Source organism: Pseudopipra pipra, chromosome 4 (assembly GCF_036250125.1).
Source record: "Pseudopipra pipra isolate bDixPip1 chromosome 4, bDixPip1.hap1, whole genome shotgun sequence".
Classification (NCBI taxonomy): domain Eukaryota; kingdom Metazoa; phylum Chordata; class Aves; order Passeriformes; family Pipridae; genus Pseudopipra; species Pseudopipra pipra.
In genome coordinates, this window is record NC_087552.1 from 52584617 (window position 1) to 52606213 (window position 21597).

The following is a 21597-nucleotide window of genomic DNA, read 5'->3' on the forward strand; positions in this document are numbered from 1 at the left end:
GTCACGGACGCGGAAGGGGCTACAAGAACGCGATGACGTCACGCGCACTCTCTTTCCGCGCCGCGCGCTGCCAGGTGAGGCCGCCCGGGATAATCCGGGATCATCCGGGACCATCCGCGACCATCCGCGGTGCGCGGCTCCGCGCCGCCCCGCCCGCGCGCCGGCAGCCCCCCGGGGCCTCGCTGGGCCCCGCCAGCGCGGCATGTCCCGTCCCGCATCCCGCGGGAGGAGCCCCGGGCGGCGCCGGCCCGGCCGGGCCCCGCTGGGCGCTGAGGGCGCCGCGTCCGGCCGGGCGGGGTCTCCGCCGGGAGAGGGCCGCGGGAGCCTCCAGCCTGTGTCGTTCTCTCCCGCAGGATGAAGACCATCCTCAGCAACCAGACCGTGGACATCCCCGAGCAAGGTTAGTGTCCGCTGCGTTCGGGGGGCGCCCGGCGCTGCCGTCCCCACGGCCTATAACGCGTGTCCACCTTCTGTTCGCAGTGGGAGTTTCGCTGAAGGGCCGGACGGTCATAGTGAAGGGCCCCCGAGGAACCCTGCGGAGGGATTTTAACCACATCAACGTGGAGCTGTCCCTCCTGGGGAAGAAGCACAAAAAGGTGAGTACTGCGCGGCCCGGAGACGGAGGGGAGCTTAACAGCTGGCTTAAAAGCTTAATGGTGGTGTAGAAGGGTGACCGAAAATGTTCAGCTACAGGTACGTTGTTTGGTTTTGCTCATTTCTGTGTTTTCTGAAAGAGGTTGGTCTGATGGAGCACGGGACCCACTCGGGCACTGTGGGAGCGTTGCGGTTCTGTCATATCGGCCTGAATGTGTTGGTTGCATTCCTTTGTAGTTAAAGTCAGGTACAGGGAAAGGGATTGATGGATGGATGTTGTTTTACAGACTGGCTTGTTTTAGCTGGGTAAAACTAAATCAGTTTGTTTGATTTCCAGAAACAGCAAGAACATCAGAAGAGCAGGTGTTCTCTAAATAAATGAATAATATTTTCATATAGTCTTGAAAAGTATAAAAAAAATCCAAGAGTGGCTGATTGCAGCTACTTGTTCACAAGTATCAAGTGCTTCATTAAAACGGTGGACCCACACACAGTGTTTCATTTAAGTTGATGATGCATAGGAGACTGACTTTGGAACAGTGTGTTTAGCATTTGATAATACAACCTTCAGCTTAAGATTTTGGATTTATCTATCCTAGCTCTTTTGAGGATTTGTTAGTAGCAAGACATGAACAAGATAAAGGTTTCTGACGTATATGGGGGTTGGGACTTTAAAGGCCAGGTGGGCTTTTAATAGTCTGTCAGAGAAACAGAGTAGTTCTGTGCTTTTAAGTAGTTTATGTGAATGTTTTGCTCCTAGTTTGTCACAAAAATATTTCGTTGTTAGTTTCGAAGTGTAGCTGAAAGCTTTGTTAATGTGTTTTTTTAACCCAGCTGCGAGTTGACAAGTGGTGGGGTAACAGAAAGGAGCTGGCAACAGTCCGCACCATCTGCAGCCATGTACAGAACATGATCAAGGGGGTCACTCTGGTAAGTTTTACTCTGAAGCAGGATAACTGCTGACATTTTTGTTACCTGCAGTATTACCTCCTTTTAGTTTTGGGGAAGTGTTTCTAAGCATCCAAGATGTAGCTTCTCTTCCTTTTACTGTGTTCTTGCACTTGATGTCAAGCAAGTTTTGCAGGTGGAAGAAAGCACAGATGTCTCTTGGGCTCAGTGTCCTGCCCTCTTTAAGAAACTATTTTTGATACATCTTGGGTAGATTTCTCCAGTAAACTTGATGCACATGTTCTGCCTTTTGGATGTGTTCTGCTTTCAATATCTGATTATGTCCTGTATCCCAGGGCTTTCGTTACAAGATGAGGTCGGTGTATGCTCACTTCCCAATCAATGTGGTCATACAGGATAATGGCTCTCTTGTGGAGATCCGAAACTTCTTGGGAGAGAAGTACATCCGCAGAGTGCGGATGAGGCCAGGTGAGCATTTCTGGAGATGTACTGTGCCATTCTAACTGGGCTTTTCAAGCTGTTTTCTTTGGGCACTGCCACAGAGAGCAGGAGATGCTGAATAATTGTTGGAGCAGCATTTAAACATTGTACATAAATTAATTCCATATCATATTTTTGGTCTTTGAGGTGGTGTAGTTTGAATTTCCTGATTATCTAGGAGCAGGCATGATAAATTTCAAAATTACCATCTTACCTGCTGGTTTTACATCTTGCATACTTGTAGTTTCAGCAAAATGTCTAACAGAAGAGTAGGCACTTGATGGAGCTTGTTAAACTTCCGAAGGGAGGAGACAAAACATTTCATAAACAGAGTTACCTTCAGACTGTAGAAAAGACTTTCCATATCCTTTTTTTTTTCTAATTGCATTTCTAGTGAGGGTATGGATAAGGTTATTTAACGTGACTGATGACATTTTGGGGTGGCTTTAGAGGAATGCATCAGATTTGTTCCAAAACCCTGTTAGATACAGTGCAGAGTTACAGTGCTTTGATTTTGATTTACAGTGGGATATTAAGGCAGGGTTTAATTACTGTATTTGTTTTTTTTTAAGTCAGCCTTTACTGTAAAGATAGTAAAGGACTGGCTTTGATTAAGTAGATCAAATTATAAAAACTTTTGTTATCTCCTTGCAAATGCAAGTTTCCCGTTAAGACTCTCAGATGCCATAATGTTTACTCCTTGTGAGTATTCTCAGCATTGCTAATAAACACAGTGCTTGACATGACAGGGGGCAGGTGATTTTCAGTGACTTTTGATTATGGTGACTCCAGTTTTGTCTTATTGAACACAAGCCTGTGGGAAGTGGCACCACCTGGCTGACAGAGCTGTGCTGGCAAAGTCTCTGGCTTGTACACAGTGTTGTTGTGTAGTAATGAGTAAGCAGGAATATCACTTAGTTGCTTTCAATCAAGAGTATAACTTGCACTAATCTTTAAGTTTTGAAATTGCGAGGGAGGACAACCCTGGAATGGATTTCAGGGATTCTCTTAACAAAGTTATAGAAGCTAATTATTGGCTTGAATGCAGCTTTCTAGATCTGTAAACTGGGATATTAATACTGTTTCTTTACCACACTTAACATCTTTGACGGTGTAGATGATGTGTTTTCCTTTCCACAGGTGTTACCTGTGCAGTGTCTCAAGCCCAGAAAGATGAGCTGATCCTTGAAGGCAATGACATTGAGTTGGTCTCCAATTCAGGTTTGTGAAAGGAGATGTGTAGGAAGGTTATATGGCCACTTTTATCTGAAGATGTCAGCTTAGCAAACTCTTTCTCCTCAAACCCTGAGGTAAACAACAGCCTAGGATTTTTTTTTTGCTTTAGTCACCATAACTGCTTTTCATAATTCCTTATGCTGCTTCTACACTTAAAGATGTTTTTACAGGTCCAAGGAACCTTTTTCTGTAAAGTCAGTATTTATGGCCTTTTTGATACCAAACTTTTCAGCTTTTCTGTTGTACAAGTGTGCAGTAATGAACTGTCAGGGCCCCAAGTTGCCAAGACCAGCTCAGTGGCATGCATTCTGTTTTCATTAGACCTGACCGGATTTCAAGTTGGTAATTTCTCTCTCTAGATGACAGTTCCCTTTGTTTGTTGAAATACTGGAGTGTAAACAAAGGCTGCAAGTTAGTTCAGACCTCTTGCTTTTTACTAATGGTCTTGCTTTGTCTGCAGCTGCCTTGATCCAGCAAGCCACCACAGTCAAGAACAAGGATATCAGGAAATTCTTGGATGGTATCTACGTCTCTGAGAAAGGAACAGTACAGCAGGCAGATGAGTAAAACTCATAGGTTGGTGTCATTTTAATGCACATTGTACATCTTCTGTTTAGAGATGGGGACTTCACAAGGTTCATCTGCTTCAACACGGCTGTGGTTAAGCAGATTCCCAACAGGGGTGAAGTTATGTTTGTATAAGGCAGCATAAGGCATGTCATAAAACTTTAATTTTGCTAGGTCTTTCGACAGCCATTTTTCATCTCTCATCAACTTGGCATTATGCTACTGCATGGAGGAATATCTAACTCTGCAGTGCTGTACTCTGCACTGTGAGCGCTGGCTGCAGTGGTGGCTGAGAATTTAAAACCAGCTGACCTGGCCTGACAGACCAGTTTACAGCTGTTTACAGAGAAGACCTTAGGCTAATGTTCCTCCTGGTTGGACACTGCCCTGACTAAAAATACTGATCAGCATACAGTTTGTATATAAAGGTTCTTCTATGCTGTTTGTGTGTAAATGCTGGTAAACAGCTCTGTTTACAAGTTCAGCTATTTACATTGTATGTGGACTTTTGTTATTGAAGTTGAGTACAAGGATTTTGGGATAATTTAGGAATTTTAAGTGTTAAAGGAATTTTAAGTGTTAAAGGGATTTAAGTGTTAAAGGAATTTCGGAATTTTAAGTGTTTCAGCTACATATGGTTCCATACATAGTGCAAAGCACTTGTGCAGGATGAGACAGGCTGATTTGCAAATAAGTTCCATGTTGTGTATCTTCTGTAACTTAAGCTTGAGGCAGGATGCCGATGAACTGAGTTTTAGAAACAAATTTATACACTTGGAAGCCACTGAAAAAAGTAATTTTTACTGCTGCTCAAAGTTACTTGAGAGATGGAACAACTTACTACCTGCTTATTAAACAGTCATGAGCTGTTGTGTTTGAAGGCATCCTTAAGTAATCTCATCTGAACAAAATAAAGCAAATTCTTTGAGCTATTAATGTCTATCTTGCATTAAAACTATCAGATAAATTAGCATCAAATGGCTATAAACTTAGTTTCACATTTGCACTGCTAAATCTTTCTAATAGCTCTTAATGTTTTATTTACAGTTGTCTGGATCCTGATACAAACCACCATGAAACATTAGATCAACAAGACCAGCTCAAAGAATCTGGTACAAAACCAGAACACCATGAGAGGTTTAATAAAATAAAACATACTTAATATCTTGGTCTTTTTTTTTTTTTTTTTAAAGAACTAAATGGTGATTGCATGAACTTGCTCAAGGTCTTTTGGACAAGCAGATTGTCACAGAAAGGTTATGTTAGCGTGGTGTACACACTGCCCTGCCAGCCTCTGAGAACATTCAGTCTGAATGAAGTCTGATGGTTTGAAAACACATTGGTAGTGTGGACCCAGTGTGCAAAGTCATGAAGTGGTATTTTTGAATCATAGCATTAAGAAATAGCAAAAGCATTGTTCTCACAGAGAACAGAGTTCTTTCACATTATTTCAAAACCTCTTAATTCAGGCTTGTGGTGACAGAATCTGAAGTAGATTAAAAACAAAATTGAAATCAGTAGAACTAGATTTTTAAGACCATTTAAACTAAATACATAGAAGCAGTAGTCTGAAAATAAAATGCTTTATTTGTATTGCTAAATTAAGAAAACAAAGGGCTTGACCTCCAGGTTCCATCAGAGCATATTGCTGAGTTTCACCAGCAGTGATTTTTGTCATTTGGGGATACAGCTTTTTTTCTTAGTTGCTAATCTTGCCATGTAGCAACATCTAATTGGGAGGTTGTACTATTTCTGTGCTATGGTAAAATCCACATTGTCACTTGTTCTATTCAGTTTTTAAAAAATGTTTCCAAAAATCCCTGGGATAGTGCAGAAACATGCTTGGCAACAAGTTGCTAAAGCTTAATAGTGAGGAAAGCATCCATACATGTTAAGTTCCAAATATTGCCCAAAGACCCACTTGAATGATGACAAGTGAAATTTACAATTATATTTGTCAGTCTCTTGAATGGATTAATAGTTACTTATTTGCATGTTCTCTCCTAAGAACTTTTTATAGCGGGCCGATTTTGGAGGTGAAAAATAGTGATTCTGTATGATTTTGACTTAACCCAGTTACATTTGCTTAAAACTACGTCACCCAATATGTCAGGGGATCTATACTGGTCAATAATGGAGTTGAATTTGTTGTTTTAGGAGCCGGCCCAGGACGTTTCCTTCTTGGTGGTGTACTTAGCTGAAGGTTTGTGGGTTTTAATAACACTTTTATTTGTAAACTCTGAACAGATGCAATTTCATGCTCAACAACACTCATGAATATCACAAGACACCTTGGTTCATAGAAAAGTGCATATCAGTTCGCAAAGCTTAGTCACCGTTTACAAGTCAAGCTGTTTAAAAGGTTATTCCTAGGCACAGTAGAATCATAATTTTTTTTTTTAAATAGGTGAACTTATCCTCTATGTACAGTAGGTGGATAAAAGTAATTTCACCAGAAACAAATGTCATAGCTCTTAGTCCTATGCATGTGATTACTTCCTGTTTTTGAATGAAATGCTTGGTGTGTATGACTGGAGTGACTCAGTGCTTTTCTACAGTTGTCTGAGCTGTATCATCCGCTGTAGAACTCGAAGAGTGATGGATCTCACTGAAAGTGGGCTTGTGCCCCCTTTTAAAATGAAACGCAGAGGCACCGCGTGCTTTTTGCCTTAAAACGTTTTCTTCTTTTTCTTTTGTGAAAAAAAATAATGGTTAAAAGCAAGATAAGGGTAGAGAAAAGGCAGCAGGCAAAGAATATTAACGGCTTCTTCTGGGAAATAAACAAGCACAGGCTACACTGCTTTTCTTGGTTTGAGGGACTGCAGACTGAGGAGTTGGCAGGGAAGCCGTTGTTGCTTATCAGGGTATTGTAAAATTTTATTGAAGGCTTTCCTTTTGAATCTGAAGTGAAGAATCCAAATCTGGGCTTAGATTTTTCTTCAGTCATCTTAAATGCATAGTAGCCTTTAATCTTGACTTTGTCAATGTAGTATGCTGAGAAGGAAGAGAAACCAAAACCAGACATTAATAAAACTATAGGTTAAGTAAAACATGCAAACTTTCTGGTAATAAGTTCAGATTTCAAATTGTTAAAAAATGTAATTGCATCATGTAATATTTACTTGCTGCTTCTAATAATACTCAGCTGTCTCAATTGTGTGTCATTATTTTAAAAAATGCTTAAAATTTGGGAATTTTCTGGACCTACTGTGTGAAAGCTGGATTTGGACAGAGTTGGAGCTGGGAGTTTGCTTTCCTGGGAAAAGCCAGATGCTGCTCTTTACTGAACCCAGCTATGATGACTCAGGGGGAGCAGCTGCCCATCTGTGCCATAAGAAGAGCTTTCCAAAAATTCCTTCCCTGCTCCAAACTCAGCTGCCCAGCCCCACAGCATGCGTGGCTGTATGTTATACTGGTGCACCCAAGTGCTGGGTGAAAATACTTAAATTATAAATAGCAGGCCTTGGTGAATAAAGATCCCTTCAATTCATGTGCAAGCAGTAAGCGTAGTTCGGAATGTGACCCTGATTGAGAAAGCAGATGTAAATTGGGATCTTTTTGTGAGTACTGTGAAGTGTCATGCTATCTGAGAAGTAAAATGGAAATACTATGATGAAATGCCCTTTAAACAATGCTTTAATAACTTATTTCCTTTAATGCTGTATTGTTCTTTTGTTTGCGGTATGAAATTAGCATGGGAAATAAACCAGCAAATGCTCATTAGTCCTTTAGTAACTGAGAAAGAGCTAAGCACTGGGGAGAGAATGCTTTGTTTCTTGGTGTCTAAAAGTAATCTGAAGCCATGCTTAGCCATGAGTAAGATTTGTCTCATTTTTTTATGTAGCTAACTCCTACAGAGGAGAAACCAGGATACCTAAGCTATGTTTGCTGACAGGTGCCTTAGAAAAACTTTTAAACACCACATCCTGATCAGGGATCTCACTGATGTTTGCCAATAGGGAAGGGAATATAAGGGCAAGCATGTATTGTGCATCTTATTTTGACTGTATGGTTCAGGTACTGAGGCCTTTCTGGTAGCCTGTGGCTCACTCCTTTTATAACAATTGGTTGGAGGAAGAGGGATGTGAGACCTGAGGTGCTTGCAGGATTTCTCATACAATAAGCTATTGCTGAAGATCATCATCTTGAATGTTTTTGTCCTCTACCTCCATAACTGTTACTAATTTTTCTTTAAAGTGAAGAACTGTATTTCTATAGGTGCCCAGGAGAAAGCAAGTAGTGGAACAGGAACTAGAGTTGGACTCTGCATGTTCCTCCAGGTCTCTGTGGACTTGCTTGCAATTTCCTGTCCAATGACTAGTTCAGCATGCAAGTAAGAAGACTTCCGCCTTTCTTTGGAGAGTAGAAATTTGTCTCTTCAAAGTTGTTGGTCTGAAGTGCCATCTCCTAATAACTTCTGAATAACTACTCTGCTGTATGTGCATGCCCAGATGGCTTCTCACATGCTTTAAACTGGAAGCAGCTGTAGCTACGTTTCATGTCAGAGGCTTGCTTTGTATTGAATCTGCCCTGAGTGTGACTGCAGAATCAGGTCCCTCAGGGAGGTGATTGCTGATGGCCAGTTCCTGCATCTGAACCAGAACTGCTTGCTCCATCTAGGGCAAGTCTTAACAGTTTGCCTAAGGATTGCCTGGGTCTGAGCCACAGAGTTGGCTCTGGGGAACTTGAGTGCTCACCTTTTAAAACCTCTTGTACATATTTTCCCAAGTAATAATTCCGAAGTTCATCGTTGTCTAAGGACGGGTCATCTATTCCATTTGCTGTGATGTAAATATCGATGTCGCCGTAGGTTTTTTTAATCCACCTGAGAACTCTGCGCATTCCCCAAGGCACCACTGCCAGACGAGAAGGGGAGCTCAGGCAGGTGATATCCTGCAGAAATTGAATGTCACGATCAAATTCATACTGGCTCCCATTCTGAGGTTCGTGAATCACAAATCTCGTGGTAAAATGATTCAGTGCATAAAAGTCAGCTGCACCTTTGACGAACTGCTTTTCCTCACTTGTGAAAGATGGCAACAAAGCGTATGAGAGGCCTTTTCTGTTTTTGAAGCCAATATATTCCCTCATGGTAGCTGGATAGTCCCCAGTCTTAAATATGGGATTGGCAAACCAGCCTATTTCAAACTGAAGAAACCTGTCGGCAGCTTTTGAATGAGATTCAAAGTAGGGGTTGGCAGGCTCAGCCCAGTCCGAATGCAGCGACAGGGACACTTTGCCATCCTGGAAGGACCGGTACTGCTCATCATATACTCTCCAGGCCATGGCGTGTGCTATTAGTAAGTTATGTGCTGCCCTATAGGTATCATTGCTGCTCCTGTTGTACACATTGCTTAGCTGGTTAGGCTCATTTATTGTAATCCAAAGTTTAACCAAATCACCAAGTTCCCTAAAACATAAAGCTGCGTAGTCTTGAAAAGCATAGGCAGTAGATTGGTTCAACCATCCTCCTGCCTGCAGCAAAGGACCTGGCAGGCCCAGGTAGGTGTGAGTGGGATAATACAAGGTGACCATGGATTGAACATTGAGTTTCAGTGCTTCACTAATCACACACCTGTAATATCTAAGAACTTGCCTGTTGACCACTGACAAATCTCCATTGGGTAAAATTAGTGACCAGTCAAGTGCAAATCTGTAATGAGTGACTTTCATTTTTTCTAGGAGGTCAAGTTGCTTTTTAATACTGACAAAATCCGTGCACTGTGCTGGTCGGGTTTTTAGCTTTACCCCTTCAACTTTGTGCAGAAGCCCATCTCCTGTGACATTCCAGAGGTACAGGCTGGAATCGCAGAACTGTGGTGAGGAAGCCACCAATTCTGCCTGTGAAAATAAAAACTATGTTACAATGGTTTTTAATTAAATGAATGCTGCCTCATAATCTGCACTTCTGCCTGTGTTCAGCTGTAGGATTAGTGCTGGGTGTCAGAAAGCTTAGATACTCCAGGGGGGAGAGGATAACCAACTCGCCTATATGGGCTTTGTGCTAGTGGTCATCTTACTTGTTCTGTTCCTTTATCTACAGAAAACATTAAAGTTGCACTCTCCTTTCTGTTTGGTTACACACTGGCATTTGCCCTGTCACCAGCCTACATGCCATATGTTTTCACACCGATATATCTCCCTGATTGAGTTCACTCTGTGGTCATGCAAACAGCAGTTCTCAGGCAGCTGCCAGGAAAGCAACTGGTAAGAACAAGCACCAGGGGCTATACGAGGCACGTACAGATTGTTTTGGCAATGCTGCGAGATCAACCCTGTGAAACTGAGGCATAGTAATCTCACACATCTTGTAGCTTTTTTATCTTTTCTATCTCCTACTAGTTAACAAGGTTCTGAGTAGCACATGGGGTTTTTTCCATATTCCAATTTTTTTAAATGCTTTTTGTAGGTTTCAAAATACAATATTGTGGAGTTTAAAATATTTAGATTAATTTATTTTTTTAAAGAAAATGGACTTTTCCATGCTATATATTAACAAAATACATAGCACCTTTACTTTTTTTTTTCCTATGGTTGTCAGTGAATAGGTTAAATTATGGGGTTTTGTTATTTTTTGAGGCTGATATTGTTCCTGGGACTCCCTGTCTGTGTGCAATGACAGAAAGAGTATCCCAACACTGGCCATCCATACAGTTAGCTTATTTACCAAGTTTAAAGCAGAAATAGAAGAAAAAATAAAGTATATAAAAACCCCGCAGTTTGGACAAAAGGTGGTATGATCTCTTTTCAAATGTGAGCTCTAGGTTGGTTATCTCACCTGTGCTCCGTGTCCTTTTAAAGGGCTTCTTACCAACTTGTCTAAGTAGCACTTAGAGCCAGGGTCAATCCAGGAATCTGTTTACCTTAAGCCTGCAGGTAGCTCTGCTGCCACCAGTGTAACCACCTTGTCCCTGCCCCATGCAACCCTATCCATCACACTGTCATAGGCATCCCTATGGCCACACTCCAGACTGGGTTTGGAAGCCCCTGGTTGAAAAATAACCCAGGAACAATTGGTTGGAGTCAACTTGGTCTGAAATTTTCTAATCTGATCTGCCACGTGGAGATGCAAGCAGAGGGAAGGCAAGGGTGGGCCGGGCCTGGAAGGGCTCCTGCAGCGGGGCCTGCTGCTGCAGCAGTACCAGCACTCTGTGACCATCTCATCTGAAAACTTGCAAAGTAATGAAATTGAAGCTATGTAGTTATGGCTTAACTTCTGTTGGCAGTGTGCATTGAGATTCCTGAATGCAAGGTGCCATACACAGTCATTTGTTCACCAAGTTACTGATCACTCTGCTTCCAGCAGTCTTCTCAATATTTTATGCTTACCTTGAGAACAGACTCGGTGATACCCCAGGAGAAGTCACAGGAGAATTGAGCTTGCAAGCTTGGGGTAGACTCTCTTGGGAAGAAGCCATTTTCTTGTATGATTTGTTTATAATAAAGTGCAGATGACTTGGGAATCCTTTCTTTTTTTTCACTTTTGAAGTCTACGTAAAATAATCCACGCCTGATGTTGTAAGCATGTTGCCATTCAAAGCCATCAAGGAGGGACCAGGCTGTGTAACCAAACACATCTACGTCGTCATATTTAATAGCTATGTAAAAGAAAGTAATATCCATGAGTCTTATATTTAGTACTCTAACATATATAAGGGATATTTTTGAGAAAAGGCTATTTACTTTGAAAATCTTGAGTGTCTTTTCAACATTCATGGGGTTGTTGGCCCATTGTAATTAATTGCAAAACTCTGACATTATATATCTTAGTCTTTATTCATTACAAAAAATGTGTCACTAGTTCCTTAAGAAATTAAATTACTGCAGGATGCTTTATTTCTGCTCTGAGCAAACACCACTGCCAGCCAGGCTTTAAGTTGCATTTGACAATTTGCCAGTAAGATATTCTAATAAAATTAGAGAATCATGAGTAAAAATTAAGGGTGCAACAATTGATCTAGATTGTGCATTTGTCATGAAGCTAAAACTCTCTACCTTTATTTGAAAGATCTCTGTAAGCTCTAACATTTAGGAATGCCTATTCAGCTTGTAAACTGCAAAATTTAATGTGTTGGTATGGGGCAATTAATGACTTCAGAAGAAGGTGGGTTGATCAGCTCAGAGACTGATTTAATCACAGAATGGGTGCAGTGCATGCATGTTTCTTAATATCCCTCTACCTTGCAAAGGGGTCTACATATGATCTTTTACATATAATATATGAGAAAGATGACTACTGCTTTCTCAGATATGGAACCTGATTCTTCAGGAAGGGCACGAGAACCTGCAAAGCAGCTTCTTGCCAGACACCAACTAACCACAATGTTTTTTACCCACTTACAGCACGTGCCCGCAGGCAGCCTGGAAGAAAAAGTCCAAACTCCATGGTCAGTCATGTTAGCTGCCTGTCACCAGCTTTAAGCTAGGAAATACCACAGGATAACTCATCACATTAACCTTATAAGGGCTGGAATATCAAGGGCAAAGCAGTGACCAAGTGGGGTTACTGAGGATTTTGACACAGTCAGATGGACAAGCTGTATTTTACTTGTGGTCCACCACGTGAGCAGAGTAACAAGGTACCCAGCAGCACGGGTGCAGTCCAGAAGGATATTTTCCTAGTTGCCAGATATGAAGTATATGAGAAGCTGATAGATAAGGCCAGAATACTGGAAAGGAGATGAGGGAATGCAATGAAGCAATACAATGCCATGTATTTTCAAGAAAAGCAATTTCTAAATATTAGGGAAACCATGTGAGAAAGTATGAAAGTGTCTGAAAATATCCATTGCAAAATGCAGAGGTGGAGATTGATGTAGAGATAGATCAGAAGGACCTGGCAAGTGAAGATGAGTATTTCATGTCTGCAATGAGGAAGGCTGAACAAATGGAAGCAGACATCTAGGGACAGCATAACTGACAACTGAGAATATTTTTATTTCTAGAAGTATACTGAATGGATGGCAGGTAAGTTTAATTGTCAGAGCAAAAGATGCTGTAGTACTCGAGACGGTGCATGCCTAGTTGAGAATTTGTGCTTGTTAAAATGGGTAGGGAAAAAAGCACTGTTTTATGTATATTTTGTGGTAAGAAGACTTAAAAGTTAGGGAGGTGATAGGTAGAAATCCTGTTGATCAGTGTGAGAGTGTGTTTGTAGCATTGTCTGCAGGGACAGTGAAAGGAGATGGCAGAAACAGAAGGCAGAATCCTCACTGAATGTTGGAGTGGGGATGAGAAAATCCCTAATAACAAGGGGATGACTGGGGGCAGGAACAAGGAGCTGGAGGTAGAAAAGGTCAGGAGTCAACAAAGCTCCCTGTGTCACCAGAGATTACTTTCACAGAAGGAGATCTCAGGGCATTTTTGTGTCCACTGTAGGTGGAGTCTTGGAGTCCTGCAGGAGTAATAGTTTCAGTATGGACGGGCATATGTGTGCCACTGAGACACTGTGGCTTCACTTGCATCCTTAGATCATAACTGAGGTCAGTTCACTGTAAAGGTGATGTTATACATCACCTGTTTTCATGACTCATGGTGCCACGAGTTACAAGCAGTGCAAAGTTTACAGTATTCTCCCCAAACAAACACACACACGTGAGTATAGCTCCTTATAGCCTGTTACATGCTGTCTTAACGGCCACCACCTCGTTACAGTTTGGCCTATATAAATCATGTTTTGGGCTTAACATGATCTATCTAATTGGTTTTGCTGCAAACAGCAAATTTATACCTGACTTCTCTGTAAGTAAAAATACGAAAATATGTTCCAAACATTATTCCTGATTGGACGAATTACTTTGCTTCCCCAAAAATGCATTAATTAAGAGATAATCCTGTATTTTGAGGCAGAAGTTGAAGTATCTACATACATCAAAACGTTGATGACAATTCTTGACAAGTAGTTATTGGTTGAACATTGACCAAGTATTTCAGAATTGTGAATCCATGGATGGTTATCACAGACAGGTCTGCTGTAGAATTCAGGCCTGCATCTAGATTTTCCTACTGCGTCACGCATTATTTAAAATACCATAAATCAAATACTGGATGCAACTTCCTCCAAAAAAAGGCAGGATAAGTTTACAATTTGAACCAACTTTAAATATATATGGATAATCTTCCTCTGGAGCTTAATTACAGTTGTTGGTGAAGCAGTACTTCCTGGCTTGGTCTCTGAGTAAATGATAACTCATGTTTTCCCTCTTCTGAGGATAAAGAAGGTTTTTGTAAAGGGATCTAAGCCATCCCATCACTGCAGTGTGGCATCAGCAGTGGGGCAGCCTGCTGGGCTGATGGCTCTCAGAACCAGCAGCTGCCCTGCTCCCAGCACCACTCCTATAAACTGGCTGAGGAAAGAAATATTGGTTTTGCAGAGGCTTAAGGTACTCATAGTGTTTATATTTCATACAAAATTAAATCTTTTACCTTCAGAGAGCACCCCACACACTGGCTTTATGAAGGGCAAATCCAAGATTAAATGTGTGTTATTAAAACATATCATCTTTGTGTGCAATATTCCTCAAGAATGATTGTCGTTCTCCTGCTCATTTCCTTCATGCATTTTGAATTGGACTAGGACCCCAGCATGTCAATGACAGTCTTTAGTCAGTCTTATTTTCCTGCTGTCAAGGTATGTACCCACAAAAAGGTATTACAGTTGAGCTACCAGCAGTGAAAAGTGATATCCAATAGATTTGTTTTCATTAATTTCTCACTCAGTTTTTTATTTATTTTGTTTTAAAATCCAATGCAAATGTTGGACTTTAACTTTCTGGGACAGAGACTATGGGTTTTTTTCTGTGTTTGTACTACACCTAGCACCAGTGGATCCTGATCCATGACTCATACTCATGCAGTATAAATAATTAATTATTAACTTTGTTGCCATTACCACTTTTAAAAAAAGATTAAATCACTACAGGGCTAAATATCAGATAATTTTAAAGTGCTCACTGAAAATCCAACAACTAACTTGTGTACAAACCTTGTAAAACCTTATTTATGAAGTTTTTCATCATGTAGATGGCTGTGGTGTCGTCTGTTTTCACATGGTTGTCAGTGAACCAGCCATTCTCTGCAATCAAGATTCGAGGACTGTTGTATTCCAGTTTAATCCAGTTCAGTACTTCCCTCAAATTCAGTGACAAATTTTGGCCCATTTTTTGTAGAGTGTTTGGAGGTTTAAAGTTATTAGGACCAAAGGAAAATGCAAAGAAGTCAGCTGTTCCCTTTATGTAGTTTTTTTCATCCTCCGTAAAGCGTGGCAAAAATGAGAATTCATTTTTCAGTTCTTCTGGATAATCACCATCCCCATGGATAGGTTTAGCAAACCATCCAAGCACTCTCTCCATAGACTTCTGACATTTAGAAATGTCCAACTCATCTTCCAATTTGTTAGGTTCGATCCAGTGCGATCCCAATACTATGGACATCATCCCCTTCTGATAAGGTTGAAAGTGTTCTTTGTAGTTATGCCAAACTTTTGCATGAGCCTGATGAGAGAAAAATAGCTTTAAATTGTAACCCTAGTAAGTTTCTGTATGGGCTGGCAGCTAGAGAGGCAAGTAGCTCCATCTGACTCACTGCAGGCTTATATGGAAATGTCGCAGTTAAGGCACACAAGTTACCCTGCACAGTTGTAATGGGCCATCGCTGTTACCCTGAAAGGTACCTTGGGATGAGGGCAATGCTCAGTAACTCATGTGCTGTTACTATGATAGATCAGGGCTGTGGCTTTTTGCCTTCTGTCATAGGTCTAAATTTCAGGAGAGGTCCCAGGAGGGGTCTGAATAGCTGTTACATGGACACTTTGAGACTAAACAGCTGTAATGGTGGGATTTGAACTCTGTGATCTAAACAGTCCCATTAGATCTTTCTTTGTCAAGCAGTGATTGCTGATACGGTTAAAATTTTAAACCATCTTTACAATTGTTCCGTAAATTACACATCTCATGATATTTCATTTGTCAGTGCTGACTCTGTGCTATTAATGCTCTGTGCTCTGGGGGTTACCTGGGCTTACTCTAATGAAATCACATCCACTTCATCCTTCTTCTTGGGATTTAGTTATTTTAGTTTGGCCTAATCATATGAGTAAGTGTTCAAGTTTTGATGTTTGCACAATCCCTAAATGTAAAAATTTGGACAAAGGACCCAGATGTGAAGTTTGAACCCAAATTTCAATTTTCACAGTTCCGAGTGAGAATTTAGTTCAGGAATGTAATTAATTTCTTCTTTGAAATGGCCATAATTTTTCTGACAGTACATGCAGCAGCATAGAATGAAGCTTACTCACACCAAGTAGGGAGCAATAACACTTGAGTTTTAAAATGAAATTTGGAAGCATATAATCTGGTGGATATAGCATGTTTTAGTACTCATAATTGGCCAAATATTGACTGCCCTAGGACAGACTGAAGTTTTGCTATTCATGTGAGTGACAATGAAAACATATCTTGTATCACATCTTAATACCATTTTTTCTGATTATCATCATGTTTTAGAAAGCCGAACATCATTATACATCAGAATTAGCTTCAAACGTCATGTTGTTAATTAATTAAATAAGGGAATACGACAGACAAAATTTACACAAAACCAGAAATACATGGGAGACTGAGGAACCACTAGCATTGTCAAAGTCCTATAGGAAAATGAGACAGCTCAGGGGTCAGAGAAGGGTGACTCTGGACTACAGTGTGAATCACATCAGAGGATCTGACATGGGAGGGGAACTAACCTCTCCCAGCTGAGGAGCTGTCAAGTAACTGAGGGTTTGCCTTATGCATGAAGTGTGGCTTTATACTCTTAATCTGGAAAGAAAATAACTGTTTGCACCTAGGAAAAACACTGAGAAGTATTGTGAAATACTGACAGCGTTGAGTTAGACCACCATCATTACCAAGCCAAACAGCATTGCTTACCTTCGACAATAATTTCAGTTAATTTATCTAGAAACACACAGCCTTGACAGTTAAAAAAACCCAAAAGGCCTGATGTCAGGTAGATATTTGTTTAAGCTAGGGAGTACCAAAGCATTACAGTTTGTGAAATTTTGTGTATCAGTTGTTCATGGTTTCTAAGGTCATGCTCGTAACATTTGTTCAAGGTCTGTCTTTGAAAATACTGATAAAGTAACACTAACCTTTGAAATGCAGGTTCTGTAGCTGAAAAGGGAAGCCAACAAAAACGGACACATGAGGCAAATTGCAAGATATAGTTAAAGTATTATAAAATGGTTTTCTTACCAGTCTCATCAGAAAATTTGAGTGGCCAGTGTCATCTCCTCAGTTACCTTCACTGTGCTCTCCTGAGAGTCCCTCCAGCCTGGAGTGGCTGCTAGGGCCAGGCTTGCTTTGTTCTCTACCTCTAGTGATTTCTTACCTGGTTAGTACATTTTCTTTTCCAGACACAGGCCACTAACACCACTGTTTAATGAGAGGTATATGGTTGTATTGGCTTAACAAGAAACCCCCCACTGAAGTGAGCTGTATTATGCACAGTGCCAAGTACCATGACAATAGCACCAGGTAAATCGTAGCAATCACACTTTTCTAGGTGAAGTGGTGAAGATCACTTTGCCAAAACCGAACTAATTAGAATGCAATATTGATATTTAAAAGGCAATCAGGGACAACTCATTGTATTCGTACACATCTTCAGGAGTTGATTAGAAGAAAGTGAAGTTACTACTACAAATGTTGTCTACAGTCGAGAATACAGCCACAGGTATAATTCTAGAGGAGTAGAACTCAAGTACAAATAAGTACATTTAGTATTAGTCAAGACAGGATCCTCATACACAAAGTCATATGTATCATTGATGACTCTTAGTTCTGAGGATTAACTCTTACTGAAAGAAACTTGTCAGTATCTCTAGTAAGGGTTTTTACAGACATAGTAGAGACAATAGCATTTGCTCGCCTGTAATTCTCCTTTTAGTTGTTAATTATCTGTAAAGCAGATTAACATTTTCAGATAGAAGGTCTTCACTAAGTGCAAACTGTTGTTGATGGAACCAGCTGATTGATATAATTTGTTTTGTAAGACCAGATATGAAACAAACATTAATTTAAAAGCTGTATCATACATCAAATTGTGTATTTTGAGTAAATCTTGACTAATCTTTTTTCAGTTAGAGTTTAATCCCTAATCTTTCACTTTCCTTGGTAGATCAAGGACAAATGTCAAGGCTAAAGCAGGATCAATATTGTGTATTTACTCTAGATACATATGACTCATTAATTTCAGCATATTTTCCTGGTATTAATATATAAATTATTCAATAGACTTGAAAGTCACAGAAAGTGCTAAGTCACTTAGTATTAACCCTGCAAAAAGGCTGGAAAAGTCAATCTAATAAAATGAAGACAACAGTATCGTTCTTCTCTTCTCGAAATACTCTCATGCTCTTTCAAACCCTGATCCTCTAATTTATCATGTGCATATGCAAAGAGCTTTCCAAAGAAAGACCAATACTTTCTAATTCTTAAGATTTTTTAGTCAAGGAATTTTGAACAGCAATGAGCACACAAAACAATGTCAGGGGTATATGGAATTATTTTAGTACACTGGAAAGTGGGAACATTTAGGAAAACTAGAATTTAAAAAAGCTAATAAAATTATTTGGGGTTCTTGTTTAGTTTGTTTGGTTTTTAAACCATGAAGAGCTAGAATATAGAGGCTGCTGCTGCTGATGTTCATCATCCCTTCAGAAGAAGGCAGGTGTGTGTGGCTTATTTGAAGACAATATTTCAGTTTCAGACCCTTTTGGTCTGTGGTAAGGATGTAGTCAGTAGAGCTAAAGCCCTTATTTTGAAAATTGATGGAATCTCAATCTTTGTGAAGGACAAAAGGGCTCTTGAGATGTAGGCAACTACATTTCTGGGGGGGGTGTTGAAGGACTGAGTCTTTACTATTAAATTTTTTCTATGCTGTCTTGCTTTTAGATTGTGTTTTTCCTAATGATTGCCAAGAAGTGTAAGAAAGCTAACCTGAAAATAACAAATCATAACAAAAAAAGTGTGAATCAGTGCTGAATTTTACATCAGCCCTGATGACTACTACTGCTTGAAAAATCTTCCAGCAAAGACATTTACAAGCATAGATGATTCTGGTGTCCACCTTAGAGCCATACTTGATGGAGAGAGGTTTCCCTCCTCCTGTAAGAAATACAGGTGCTGGTGTAGCTTCATCTTTCTACGTCCTGAGGAAAGGACTCCATTTTGGAGGAAGGGAAGAAAGTGTCTGGTTGGACATAGAAGTAATAGTTATTCCCCATTCATTCAGTAGAATTTTTTTTTAAGGAGAATAAATTATGGGACTTTTCTGGGACACATTCATCCACAGATCCCAAAGGCAGCAGTCTCCATGTAGAGATCCTGGCACAGTGAGAGCTACTGTAGAGCTGGGAGTAATGCAGCTAGGCACAGAGAATAAACTTACTAGTTGGAGAATAAACATTTTACAATATGATCTTACTAAGCTAGAACCAATCATACTTATATATACATACTCCATGGCTAGTAGAATTGATTTAATATGGAAATACAAAAAAGTTTCCTTTTAAACTAATAGAATAGTCATTCAGTGTAGCCAAATGAATCGTAATGTCAGTGTGTTTAACTAAATGGAAAGAATAAAGAAGGAAAATCTTACTCTTTAATAGCCAGATTTTGTATGCAAAATTTTTAAATAAAATAATAAACAAGCACTTTAAAATAAATAATTACTAGGTCATCTTTCATGAATAGAACAGTAAGATCAAAATGAGGATTAACAGAAAGACTGCCTTAGGTAAAGGTTATTTCTTGGTGCTTTCACAGTCTTTTTTTTGCAAACATTGATCACAGGACTGATTCCTTCCATTGTTTCCTATGGCAGTGCAAAATCAATTTGCAAAATCTTATTATACTGTACCTTGATTAAATTGTGTCCTACAGAGTAGACAGTTGTTATTTTCCCTCTCTCTCCTGGAGCATGAATACCTGTGCCATACCCATGCCAAGCAACTAAATATGGATTGTGGATTGTAATCCAATACTTAACACGATCCCCAAAGGTCCGGAAGCAAAAGGTGGCATAGTCATTGAAGATATCAATTATTGATTCATTTCTCCATCCCCCATATTTTTCTTGCAGCATCAAGGGCAGGTCCCAGTGGTACAGTGTAACTACAGGATCAATATTTCTGTAGAGTAGAGAGTCAATAAGGGTGTTATAATACTGGAGTCCTTTTTCATTGGGAGCTGCTACGACTCCGGTGGGAAAAAGCCTTGACCATGAAATTGAAAACTGGTAAAAAGTAACTCCCAAAAAATCCAGAGCAGACAAATCTTTGTCCAACAAAATGTAACTGTCACTGGAGGTGCCTGTGCTGTCAGCATCACTGAACTCTGAGTGGGCGAAGCGGTCCCAGATAGAGGAGCCTTTCCCGTCCTTCCTCCAGCTGCCTTCCACCTGGAAAGCCCCTGTCCCTACACCCCAGAGAAACTCTTTGGGGAAAGTGTCATACAAAAACATCTGTGTTTCACTCACAGGGCTGAAGTGGGGGTCCTTTTTCCACACAGATCTTCCCTCTTCAGCAAGCCCAGTAACTGTCCTTATGAAAACTAACATCCAAAAAGCAACAATTCTCTCCGGTCGTTGGCCACACATTATGCCGGTTTATAGAGCCAATGTTAAAAGTCAGATTCCTTGTACGGACACTGAAAAAAATCCATTCATTTGCTGGAGTCCCCACCACGCAGACTGTCTTCATTTGCCACAAACTGCTGGAGTGTCTTATCAAAGCTTCACTAAAAGCTTGTGATCGTAAAAGCCCTGTCAATGATTAGCCTGAACTGTGAGATGTAGAACGGGTCAGAGAATGGTGTAATTTGTAGGGAGGTGGCCTCTGTATGACCACTGAGACACCTACCTGGCTTTGTGCTGCAGGAAAATAGGTTGCCTGAACAGGAGAAATGCTAGTAACTAATTTATCAGTATTTAAAGCTTGATCATCCATGTTGGGAGAATATAGGTGACAGAGGGGTGCTATGAAGATATCACATCCTTTATTCCTTGTGCAGCTGTATTTTGAGGAAACATTAATATAATTCAGACTATGGAGTCTCCAATTAAAAAATTATTTTTCCCATCTGAGTAATTGGATGGCTGGAAGGGGACTGCATCATTCCTCAGTCCTGCCCTGCTCAAACATCCTGTTTCTGCTGAAAAACTCTCCCTGGACTTGTGGAAATTTTGTTGTTGACAAGAAATATATGCACATTCCATCAACTATATAAAAATTTAAAGCAGGTCAATATTTCTTTCAAACACATGCAACTGTTTTTCTATCCTATATAAAAGTTTGCTTTGTACAGCTGTACATACAGCAGCAGAACAAAATCAACACGGGTCTGCTCCAGTTCTTACACAATTTCCCTGGATTTCTTCAAATAATCACAATTAGGAAAGACAATTAGCCATGAAAGATACTATTTTAGGATTGATTTATTTAACAATCTTTGTATACACAGCTGGGGCATCAGTACAGTGAATATTTTACAGAGCAGTTATGCAATACGATTCAACCTTTTAACATTTTACATTACAGCAACACTATATATGTTGAGATATAATCAATTTACTCAGTACAGTAAGGCCGAGTCCTGCCATTTTATTTTCTTGAGGCACAGTTATATAAAGTGTATCCACACATAGACCACAGTTGCTGAAGAGCTTTGTGGAACAATATAGCAGTGCGAAGTAACTTCACACGCAAGAAATACTGAAATCTGAACATGGGAACAATTTATCACCTGAGTACAG

The 21597-nt window shown here is 40.2% G+C and overlaps 2 protein-coding genes across 4 annotated transcripts; one reads left to right on the plus strand and one right to left on the minus strand.

Moving 5' to 3' along the window:
* The first annotated feature begins 8 nt into the window (after positions 1–8).
* RPL9 (ribosomal protein L9) lies at positions 9–4948 on the plus strand. 2 transcript variants are annotated; one of them, XM_064653010.1, is made up of 8 exons: positions 9–74; positions 354–400; positions 481–596; positions 1429–1524; positions 1839–1971; positions 3124–3204; positions 3680–3795; positions 4834–4948. In XM_064653010.1, the coding sequence occupies exons 2-7, from the start codon at positions 355–357 to the stop codon at positions 3784–3786; spliced, it is 579 nt and encodes a 192-aa protein (XP_064509080.1). In that variant the 5' UTR covers positions 9–74; position 354; the 3' UTR covers positions 3787–3795; positions 4834–4948. The 2 variants fall into 2 exon arrangements, with proteins under 2 accessions (XP_064509080.1, XP_064509081.1); XM_064653011.1 differs by lacking the exon at positions 9–74 and having other exon boundaries at positions 352–400.
* A 407-nt stretch (positions 4949–5355) lies between these two features.
* Positions 5356–20598, minus strand: KLB (klotho beta). Of its 2 annotated transcripts, none has more exons than XM_064653005.1 (5): positions 20323–20598; positions 14771–15278; positions 11116–11384; positions 8484–9627; positions 5356–6780 (listed from the first exon to the last, which is right to left on the minus strand). In XM_064653005.1, the coding sequence occupies exons 1-5, from the start codon at positions 20440–20442 to the stop codon at positions 6419–6421; spliced, it is 2403 nt and encodes an 800-aa protein (XP_064509075.1). In that variant the 5' UTR covers positions 20443–20598; the 3' UTR covers positions 5356–6418. The 2 variants fall into 2 exon arrangements, with proteins under 2 accessions (XP_064509075.1, XP_064509074.1); XM_064653004.1 differs by having other exon boundaries at positions 19705–20596.
* Positions 20599–21597: the final 999 nt, after the last annotated feature.